The following is an 11,668-nucleotide window of genomic DNA, read 5'->3' as shown; positions in this document are numbered from 1 at the left end:
CTAGCAAGTCTTATAAAAGAAAACTAATTTTGAAGTACATCCTACCTATGGTGTATATCTTACATATTAGATTTCTACAGATCTCCATGTGCTTTCAGTCAATTCAGATTGAATTCTTAAGTACTGCAAATTCCTAATTTTGATCGATTCTTACTTAAGGCCACAAATGGAGTTTCTCCTGTTTCTTTTACCGCCTTTAATTCTTTGTTTACCCACATGCCACCTTCACCTTATTCCTAAGGTGAAGAGCCAGGCAGGAGCAGGCATCCTGGTTTCTGTGGGCTCGGTTCAGTCTGTAGTAGTGGGAACAGGCTACATACAGCTCTGGAGGGTTAGGAAAGCACAGAGACGTGAGTTGGCCTAGTGTGATACATCTTGGAGGTTTCACAGAATGGAGGGCTCCTGTGTTTGGGTAAGAAGGACCCTTTTCTGGTCATGTTCCCCATTTCAGTTGCATGTGACCTTCGTTGCCTTTCTAACCTGCTTGGTTTCACTGAACTCAGCTCGCTTCTCTTTCCAAGCGACTTCACACGAGGGTGCAGCATCTGTGGCACTTTGCACAGCGCTTCTTCTTCTTCTTGGGGTGGAAAATGGTCATGATTGCCTCGTCAAAGACAGTCTTAAGGCCTTTCTGTGTGAGGGCTGAGCACTCCAGATAGCACTGTGCTCCAATCTGAAAGAGAAGAGAAGAAAGTGGAGTACCCACTGCGGGGAGAGACGAAGTGACCCTGTTCCAGCATCTTTCTATGTGCACATGTGTCCTGACTCAGAGAGAAGTCCAGACCTTTAGAAAGGGGGTCAGGTCATTGCTCTGTTTCGTATTTGGCTGCCTATGAGATGAAGGGACAAAGTCAGGGGTCGTCCTGAGCAAGGGAGCAGGAATCAGCATCAACACAATATCTCACCACAGGGCATAATGGAGAGCAAGAATTCCCTGCATAACTCTCCAGAGAGAGTTGGACTAGGAACTTGGCCTCCTGCCTGTGCAGTTGGGGAGGATTTCAAAGAGATATTTTTTTCAGAGTTGCTGAACCCCTTCATATACTTGGCTCTTCTCCCCTGACGTGCCACTCTTGTGTCCTGCCTGTTCCTCCAATGCCAGGGAGCTGTTACCTCGTGGGGACTTCCAGCTGATTTCTGGGAACAGGTAAGCATCACTTTAAGATGGGATTCTCCTGGGGATGCTGGCACGACACAAACACACTCAGTGGCTTGGAAACAGAGCACCTCAGCTTATTCAGCAACCGTGTGGCTTACTCAGCTCATCCTGCTATTGGATGTTCTCGCTGGCCTTTGAGAGCCAGGGCCAACAACAGCAGGAGGAGCATATGAGGCAGACAAGGCTGGGGTCCAGAATCCTGCATTCCAGGGTTTAGGGAGGGCTTTAATCCCTCTGCACTCCTGGGGGAAAGGTGCAATGTCACAGAAACCTTGGGAGTGCCTTCTCTGCTGTTTGAGGTGCAAAGGATAAGTGAGAACCAAGTTGCCTGTGCTTCTGTAAGGGATAGGGATGAGTTTGACGTGAGGTGACTCCAGAGAGGGGTTTGCCACATGCACCTTCTGGTAGAACCCTGAACAAGAAACACCTGACTTAGGTAAAATAGGCAGTAAAATCTGTTTTGATGCTCATTTGCCACCTGCTGCCCTGTGTACCTTGATGCTTTGCTTAGAGCTGGGTCACAGCACCAAGCCTGCCAGAGTTCAAGAAATGTTTGGACAATTCTCTCAGGCACATGGTGTGATTTTTGGGTTTGTCCTGTGTATGGCCAGGAGTAGAACTTGATGGTCCTTTTAGGTCCCTTCCAACTCAGGATGTTCTACAATTTTATGATTCAACTGGGTATGGCAGCAGAAGTGCAGGCTCAGGGGTTAAAATGAGTGTCTGGGCCCAGCCTGCTTGAACAGAGGCTTTAATCTCTGTCTAGGACCACCAACGTGCCCTGGAGAAGTTCACCTTGAATGAAACAAACTCAGTGGAAAGGTGTGATCAGTGGATTTCATGGGACCTCAGGAAAAGGTCTTACCTCCTTTGCTAACTTCACTCCGTGCTCATAGGTGAGTGGTTTCTCCTTCATGTAAAGCAGCCGTGCCAAAGTTTTGGGATCATCCCGGAGATCAATCTAGCAAAAAATCAATCCAGTAAAAAATACACAAACTCTGTGCTGTGATTCTTAAGGCAGATATTCATAGCTTTACAGACCCAGATAAAGGCATCTGTCCTCTCCCAATGCATCTTGGAAAGTGCTGGGAGAAGCCTGAGCCCCGCTGGCAGAGGAAGCTGCTGCAACCCTGCACTGCATCACCAAAAACCACCCTGACAGGCCAGACAGACACAGCTCAGTCTGACTGACTTGAAATAAAATCCTTTTTTTCCATGAAAAACATCAAAGTGAAGTATTTTGGCATTTCAAACCCATCCATTTTCAGGGTGTGTGATCCAAAGGGTAACACTTTTATTTTTAAAATGGGTGTTTCAGATTATTCCAGTGTAGAAAACAAAGCCAGTGTTTGAATGAATGACCTTTCCTGTGGCATGAAGATTTTGGTTTTGACCAGAATTTAATCTGTTTCTCTAACTTGGCTTAGGTTACTGTCCAGTGTTCTGACATTTTCCAGAGAGTTGTATCCCTACTCTCACAGTCTCTAGTCACTCCGTGTCTTGGAAGCAAACCCATATTTAAGGTATTTTTCTTTGATTGATAAATTTATAGATTTTAAGGCCAAAATAAAGTGGTTTGATCATTCAGTCTAACAGTCACTCTGACACAAGCAGGATGGTGACTCACTGGTTGCAGTGTTGATGTAAAAGCATGAAGGGAGGCTACTTCCTTCCCATGTCTCCAAGTCATTTGGTTAATTATCCCCATTCTTAAAATTTAGTTTGAAGTTTAGCTTCTGCTTCTAACCACAGACTTTGATGGGTTTTTTTTCCCCTCACTGAAGGCCTGTACGAAATCTTTTCTCCCTATAGGTATTTATGCCTTATTGTTGCCACATTAATATACATTTGAATAAAAAGGTGAAATGAGTTCTGCCCATCCAGACATCTGCACGTTGGTTTCCATTCACAGCCCCTGCGTTTTCCTCCAACGGGAAAATCTGGCTGCATTTCACATAAGACATTCACAATAGGAGACCTTTCCACAGAGCTCAGCCTCCTGCCACCCCTGGGGGGAGTAGGACCCCCCCCCCCCTCTCTCTGAAGCCCCCGCAGTGCTCAGGAGAAGAATTACCTGGGTTCCTATGAGGACATAAGGCACGTTGGGCATGCAGACTTTCAGCTCAGGCACCCACTCCTCCTGGACATTGTGGTAGGAGGCAGGATTCACCACCGAGAAGCAGATCAGGAACACGTCTGTGTTGGGGTAGGACAGGGGTCTCAGCTGGTTGTAGTCCTCCTGCCAGGGGAGAACAGCAAGAGTGTTGTGAGGTGGGGATGACTGCAGATGGGGGCATCACGTTGGCTCCACGTTGGCTCTCGATGAAGTGTTCAACAGTTCTAACCTCCAGGGAGCTGCTGTGGGGGAAACCACCCCTTGTGAGACATGGGGTGCTGATTTGTCAACACCTTTACCCAAAAAAGCTGAAAGTTACCCCATCTCTGTAAATGTTCAAGGCCAGGTTGGACGGGGCTGTGATTTAAATAATCCTGGACGTCTCTTCCAACTAAATCATTCTATGATTCTGTGAACACTTTTTGGTTGGGTGTGTATTACCCATGGAGATGTTGGTGCACAGGCTAAATGTTAAACGTTAGTGTGTTTGGTACCACCACAGTCTGCCGCACCAGTGTGTCAGTCAGCAGAAGACACTCGTACTGAAAGCAGATCAAACCCAGCCTGCAGTGCCTGGGTACGTCACTGTGGGAGATTTAGTGTTTCCACGGGCCCTGGGCAGGACAAGGAGAGATGTTTTCTCTATGGGCTGGAAGCGGAGAGGGTGAATTTTCAAACAGCTCAAAGCACAGCTGTGTTGTGTCACGAGCTGGCTTTGATAGCCGAGTTTCAAGGAGGAATTTAAGTCTGCTTTCAGGCTTGAAGAGTTGAGAGCAAGCAGAGGTTTTGCAAGTCCTGTGAAAGGGATAGCCTGACAGTGAGAGCATATGTAGCTGTGTCTGGTGGGTACTGTTCAATAAAACCTGCTAGAAAATTCCAGTGCAATGAAACAGATGCTTTTTGGAGGGGATACATCTGTTTCGAAGACCTTTTTGGGGGGTCCAGAGTCAAAAAAGGGGAAAGGAACACAAAGCTGGAGTGTGGGAAACAATAATACACGCTGCTGTCAAGCCTGGCTGATACCTAAATCTGTAGTTTATAGTTTCTGCATTCTGGGCAAGCCTCAAATCTCTGCAGTTTGGTCGCTTTTGGTTTAAACTGTATGAAAACTCGACTGATGCAGATTTGCTTTGTAGATACTAAATAGTTAATAAAAGGGGGAAAAAAAAAAAAAAGACACCCAGTTGCTGTTGCTTAGAATTGAGAACTTTTATTCTAGGTAGGAAAAAACCACATTAAGGACAGGAGCAACACAAGCTGTTCTCTGTCCTGCAGAAGAAAGCGATGCAAGGCTCTTTCAGTGTGTGCCCAGATGAGATGGTGTTTTAGTTCAGCCTTAATTCTGCCTTGCTTTGGATGGATCAACAAGTGAGAGAGTTTGATTCTGAGTTGAGACTGGAAAATCTTCTTTCTGAAGTATTTTGTTCACTGAGTATACAGTGATAAGTTGACCCATATTACTTCTGAATGGACATTAGTTTCCAAAATATGAATTATGTAAAAGCAGTCTGCTCTAACTGCTTCTTAAAAAAGCACCCAAAACCTTAATTTTTCATTCTGAAAGGAAGTATGAGGCCAAATTTAGCTCTGCCTCATTACAAAGTTTTAAGAAGCATCCTAAAACACAAACAAAATATTTTGTTTTGTTTAACTGAATGTTCATTGTCCCAAGCCCACTTTGACAGGAAGACTAAGTTCCTGATTACTGTCTCCAGCCCTCACAGCCACAGTATTTGGGGTAAAGCCAGAGCATTTGTCAACTGACCTATGTCTGTCTTTCCAGTGGCATAGAAAGTGTTGATCTGAATAAGGATTTACAAGACAAGAGGAGGTGTTTTTGGATATATCACCTCCCAAGAAAGTGGATTATCCATGTTCAGGGTATAGAAAGAAAAAGCCCTCAGAGATGTTTGTGGGAATATCAGTGATGCAGTTCATGAAGAAGTAAAGTTGGTGAAAGGAGATGTCACCCAGCTCCCAGCAGAGGAGTGAACAGAGGCAAAGTGATGGGATGGGATCAACAGAGCAATTGCATTACAGAGATGAACAAGTTTTATGTAAATGTGTGTTAGGAAGGACTGGCCTGATTATGGGACATTATTTTAATCCAGAAGATCCAACGTATGTTTGTGGTTTAGCCCACACAGACTGATACCGGTAAAAGCCTTTTCTGTGTTTTCTGTTTAATTGCTGCAAATCAGGCTCCCGAACCAGCCACGTGGTGGCAGCAAGCCCTCGAGGAATCCTCATTTAGGATTTTTTGGAAAGAAATTGGCGAAATGTAGCCAGTACCAATATTCCAGACGTGCATATTTAGATGGGATAGAACTTACTGTACCATTAAAATTACAGATTAAAGCCATGAGCGCTGTGACAGCTACAGGAGCACGCATTTAATTTTATTTTCCTTGTTTCTTCGGAGTGCCTAGAAAATCCTTTTTAAAAGAGGACATTCCTGATTTGAGCTATCAGCACAGAGCATTATATAAACTGTAAGGAGGGACAGCCACAAGTCACATAACAGAGGTCTTGTCTTCCACCAGGGCACATGGAAGCACAGACACATTAAAACACAAACATTGTGGATAAGAGGTGATCTGGGCTCCTGTGTCTGTGAGCTGACAGGAGCCTCCAAATGGCATTAGACAAGGACCCAGTCTCTGTACGTACCTGCTTTCCAGGAGAAGGCTATAAAACCTTGCACTCTGGCACTACAGTGTCATTTCTTATTCAGGGATGGTCGAAGTCAAGCAAACAAACAGTGTAAAAAAGGACATTTGTACGGGTATGGAGCATATCCAGAGGTGCTGCAGAGAGTGACAGCAGTGTTTGGGAAGGCACATGAGTCCTCACAGGCTCGGGATGTGGCTACTCAATAATTTATTTTCCTTGCCCCTGCTTGCATTGTGCTGCCTGCTCTTTAGGGAGCACAAGACTTCCCCAGTTAACACCACTGGTCTGGCATGGAAATGTCAGTGCCAGGCCTGGCCTTGCTCAGTTACTGCCTGTGACTTGCCTGGGCTGAGATACACTGACTAGTGGTGCTCCCTCCCCTCTGTTGTGCCTAACAGCTCAACAGTGTTAGGCTCCCCCAAAAGAAACCCCAAACTGTTTTTTTAATGTTGCTGCCAAGTATGCCCTGTTAAAGCACTTTTGCACCTGAGTCCAGCCCGGGGCAAAAAGAGCAGTGTTTTTCCTTCTAGGACTCTGTGCCAGGGATATAAAAAACCAGATACCCCAAATCTGGGGTCTCTGCCAGCTCTCCCTTCAGGCTGACAGAGGGTCCTGCTGCAGGAGTACATTTTCCAATTGTTATTTCATTAGCATGTGTTTTATAGCATCGTAATGTCAGGGGCTATTTCTGGCTATGACTTCACACTGATGCCTTTGGAAAGCCACACAACACAAGGAGAAGGAGGGAGGAAACAACCCAGATGATCTGCCGTTATAGCTGGAGCATGTGGGAAGCATCATCCTTCCATCCTCCACGGAGACACAATCTAGTCATCAAGGGGTGATTCATGCTCTGAGTTTGGACTAGATGGCCACGTCCTCTGGACCAAGGTCTGGGAGGGAGATGAGCCTGACGAAGTTGGAAATAGGGCTTGGAGGCAGGTGTTGATCTGGCCAGTTTGAAGCAGGAGATGGCAAAATGATGAGGAGGAATAGATGGAGGGGTGAGGTTTGTCAAAGAGACAGATTAATGTTCCTTCTGGCTCAGGAGGACAAATAAGAGGAGGTGTTGCTGAGAAAATGGGTGGCAGGTGGAACTGTCAGCCCTACAGAACAAGTAGAAATATTAAGGCACTGGGTGAAATGTGACTGAGAACTGAATATAACTCCAGTCTCACTTGTGAAGTCCTGCAGGTCGGCTGGATTGTGACACGTGCTCCAAGCTCTGCTTTTGTGAGCACAGAAAATTGAACAGGCTTTGGACATGGAACAAGGACATGGGTCATATTTTGGGACACGCTTTTGGATCATCTGTTTGCACCATGTGAATAGAATGGATGGGTGGACTGTAAGGGCCACCAAGGTAACTATGAAGTGAGCGTTGCTGCCTATTGAAATATGATAGGAATAAAATTAAAGGAAGTGAAACCCAAAGCATCAAAACCTCAGTCCTGCTGAGTGCAGGCTTTCTGGAAGTGACAGTCTGTTCTGGTGTGGGTTTTTTGATCTCTCTGCATACTGCTGCAAAGTATATTACGCAAGAAGTGGCCTTTTGCAGACAGGAGGGTCTTGTTCTGTATTGTCTGTGCATTTCCTAGCAGTCAGTCATGGCCAAAACCCTACAGCCAAGAAGTGCTCCTGATGAAAGCAAAGCCCTGCATCCAGGGTCAGTGGAACCAAGAGAGAGTAAAATTCCCAAATCTGCTTTCTCTCCTGCTGGCTCCAGTGCCAGTTCTGATTGGAGGAGCTGGTAGATGTAGGTTATAACCTCCCCAGGGTGTGAAGGATCTGGAACCTGCTCACTCCCCTCTCAGCAGGTGATTTTCTGCAAGGTTTCTGGGCAGGCTGTGATTCTTTCTTTGTTTTGCCAATCACTGGCATTCGGAGGTAGGAGAGGGAAATATCAGCACAAAAAAGTGTTGCTCCCTATACCTTCTTCTGCCCTTCTACTGGCAGAGCAAAGCATGAGAAGTACTTTCTCCTCCTCTCCAGGGGGTGGAATTATTCTGCAAACTTTGGGTGCAATCACACCATATCAATGGAAGCAGTAAAAGCATTCTATATGTAATAAAACATGGGATATGGACTCCCCTGTAATGGACATCCTTGACCTGGGAGAGGGATATTGGGATGGATGCCAATCTGGCTGGGTCACCACTTAAATAGCTGGTGAGTGATAGACTGGTGCTGTATTATATCAGTTTTCTGACCTTGGAAATGGGACTTCTCTGTATCTTCAATGCCACCATGTGGCAAAGGTAAGAAAACACTGACTGTATGAAACATCATGTTTATAGAAGGAGGTGGATAAATGGGAGGCTGAATGGCCTCATCAGGCTTTGGCATTTTGATTAGAGGAAGTACAGTCTTAGGGGTGAATGCATTTGTGTGTGTTTTGTAGCTGAGCCAGAATGAAAGCTCTGTGTAGAAAATGAGAGGGTCAGCAGTTCAAGCATTACAGTTCACAACTGGTGGTTAATATTTGTTAAAAAAACCCCCAAATCTACAAATATCATGAACAACATCCAGTATACATCCCAGTATATGGTAGTAACAAAAAACCAAACCAAAGGAAGAAAAAACACAACAAAACAAAACACAACAAAAAAACACATGGGAAAGGAAAATGATAAATGTTTTACCTGCCCTGCAGTGTCGTAGAGTCCCAGCAAGTGTTGTTGTCCTCCCACAGTCACTGTTACTGGAAGAAAGAAACAAGAGTTATTGTTTATGCACAAGTCAGTGGCCTCATTTTTATGTGCTTTAATCCTAAAATGCCAATAGACCCTTGTACTGGACATATTGGCATGTGTCTTACAGTGGGCATCCTGAACCAAGCACATCTATTCAACCCAAACTGAAGGCAATCCAAAGTCACAACAAAAGCAAATCCTTTATGCCAAGCTCTTATGTCTGTAAAGACAAGCAAAGGTGATGATCTGCACACACCGCTGCCAGCAGGGACTGGGAAATGTTTGTTTCTCTCTCTGCAGCCACCAGCTGATCACTGTGGATTGAAAGCACAGAATTCCTGTCTCCCCACCACGAGCATTGGGGCAGGTTTGTCACGGATCATTGGGAGGGTTTTTTTATTATTTTATTTCCTCCAGGTTGTGAAATGATGAAGCATTAAGCAGTGGCTGGTGTTTGGTGGGTCTCAGTGGAGGTGAAGCCTGTCCTGACGTTCTTCAGGCAATCACAGGTAAAGTGGCAGTGCTTGGCACTTGGGGCTTTGGTGGATGCTTTGAAGGATAGGAAGGAAGAGAAGCATTAATATGTGCAGGGATGTTGACCAGATTCTGTTACAAATGAAGGAAAGCATGGCTTAATTTATTGATCACATTTGGCATGTTTACTCCTTTTGCAGAATTCACTTTGAACTTCATTTTGAGCCCATTGACACATTTTGAGCCCCTCGACAATGACAAAATGTTTTCTCATTGTCTTTGGATGAACCCCGTTATTAGCTGATCTCTTAACCAGGTTATTTTGTATAAAGAACATGATTTGGCTTAATGACCTTCAGTTAACCAGTTAGTCTGTTTAAATCTTGCCTCTCAACTGGAAAGATAGGCCAATGCAGTTCCATCCATTAGTCAACAGGATATTTCAACATTCATCAGGAAGGTTGCTTAAAATAATGGTATTTTTGCAGCATATGGACTATTACATTTTATTTAAACCTGAGGGAAAAACGCTGGAATGAACATAGAGCTATGGCTGGGGGGCAGGGGCTGGGACTGATGCCCATCATCTGATCACAACTCTGCAATTAATGAGGGCTGGGAATGAGTAATGGTTACTTTGGGCACAGAGGAGGCTTGAAAACATCACACAGGCTCTTGCTGATTTTTTTTTACTGATAAAAGTGTTGCAGGAGAAAAGCACCTACCAATTTATGGAATTTAATAGCTCCTGCACTGGGGAACAATGTCCTGTTTGAAATCTCTTAGGCTCGAAGTCTCTGACAGTGTGACTGGACAGGCTGATTATTCAGCAGCTTTACCTTTACACAGTAATTTTGCCAGCACATAAACAGAGCAAACCTGACATCCTGAAAGCACCAAAGGCTCAGTGAAGACCAGACTTGCTGATGAGAGCAGGATGGGCTGCACTCACCCACTGCTGGGGCTGCCTTGTGATGTGCGCTGAAAGAGGAGATGGGAAAGAGGCTGAGACCCCTCCTCCCTCTCCTCAGCTCAGGAGGCACCATGTGCAGCTCCCAGGGGAACTCAGAATGGGTCCCTAAGCAGACAGGAGACAATCCACATGCCCCATCCCCTTCCTTCAACCTGACCTGAATGGAGTAATTTGAACTAATCCTCCCTGCAGCCCTGGTTTTCAACTTCTCGTGGCGCAGGGAGTCCCAGAATGTTCTAATAGAGGTGTGAACTGTCCAAGTTTACTGATCACATGCCTGCTTTTCTTAGCTCCCTTCCCAGAAGCAGTGAGGGTTACAGGTGGTTCGGCACAGCTCCTCGGAGGCAGCGGGAAATGTGCATTTTTTTTCCCAGTTGCAACCTTGGCCAGCCTCCAATCTGCCCCTGTGCCAAGAAATGCAGGAACCAGACCCGTTCTGCTGGTTTTACTCTGCTCAAGGACCGGCTGTGGGAAGATGTAATGTACCCTTCAACTGAAGGCACTTTCCCATCTGCAACGCTCAGCTGGCTGAGGTGGTGTTTAGAGTTACCCTGCTGGCTAACCCTGAGAACAGGCAAACTGAGCTGGGTCCTGCTTGCAAAGACCTGCTTCGGTCTTCGTGGTTTTAAAAACTTAAAAGTTGCACTTAAATTTACTCTGCTGTGAAACTTTGCTGGCCCGTTTCTTTCTTGGTGGCATCTGACTGACAGAGCTGCGCTGGCAAAAAGCCCTGGTGCAGCTACAAATTGCAGCCTTGTTCCAGTAATTAATATGGTTTGGAGATAAGCTGTTTGGATAGAGGACCAGCCCGTCTCCGCTGCCAGAAGGGTATAACTCCTAAACTATTATCTGTGCTTTGTGGTCCGCGAAGTCACGGTGGATATTTTGCAACAGGTCTGCGGAGCCACACACTGAGCAGTGATTGATAGTTTGTGCAGTTCAGTTTGGCTCCTGGTGACCTCTGGGAAATGCTGAGGGGGAAGAAAGAGATAGGCAGTGTCCTACCATTACTCTTCCGAAACACCAGGGCTGAGAAATGCAAGGGCTTTTGGAAAAATACGCCCTGAGTCTACCCAGCTTGCATATCACATTTTAATTCTCCTTATAGCCTCCTCTCCTGCCTCTTATGGGTCCTGCTGTGAATTTCTGTGTGGTACCACTCCTATATTTTTATATCTTTTTCTCTTTATCTCTTTCTTTTTCTCCTTTTTACTTTTTAAATTTTTTTCTTTTTTTCTCCTGCTTTTTCTTTGCCCATCCACTTTTATATTTTCTTTCTCCTTGTTGATTGTTTTGTTTCATCATCAGAAGATATTCTTCCTGTCCATATCAATTCTCTGAGTTTGCAGCTACCACCCCAGAAAAACTGTCTTTTTGGCTAAACTTCAGCAACAGGCAAACTGTTGTCTTTGGATTCCTGGCTCTGAACACAGTGGGGACCAAATGGCTCACACTGGCAAATCAAATAATCCCTAGATCTTGAAACAGAGATGTCTAGATTAATGTACTGGTGCTGAAATTTCTACTACACTTTCAAGCAGGCAAAACAGATGTCAAAATAAATGACTTCTGCCTGTGAA

General features: G+C 45.3%; 1 protein-coding gene across 1 annotated transcript in view; it reads right to left on the bottom strand.

Moving 5' to 3' along the window:
• Window positions 1-211: 211 nt before the first annotated feature.
• Window positions 212-11,668, bottom strand: part of RHOJ (ras homolog family member J) — a 53,801-nt gene continuing 42,344 nt past the window's right edge. Inside the window, exons 2-5 of the mRNA XM_050336214.1 lie at window positions 8,591-8,649; window positions 3,234-3,398; window positions 2,025-2,120; window positions 212-673 (exon numbers count right to left, since the gene is read on the bottom strand). Of these exons, the coding sequence (XP_050192171.1) occupies window positions 527-673; window positions 2,025-2,120; window positions 3,234-3,398; window positions 8,591-8,649 (467 nt within the window). The 3' untranslated portion in view covers window positions 212-526. The remainder of the gene's footprint in view (window positions 674-2,024; window positions 2,121-3,233; window positions 3,399-8,590; window positions 8,650-11,668) is intronic.

Source organism: Myiozetetes cayanensis, unplaced genomic scaffold (genome assembly GCF_022539395.1).
Source record: "Myiozetetes cayanensis isolate MyiCay16 unplaced genomic scaffold, myiCay2020 scf6-25, whole genome shotgun sequence".
Taxonomy (NCBI): Eukaryota; Metazoa; Chordata; class Aves; order Passeriformes; family Tyrannidae; genus Myiozetetes; species Myiozetetes cayanensis.
Note: the sequence above shows the minus strand (reverse complement) of the source record. Positions and strands in the feature narration are given on the sequence as shown.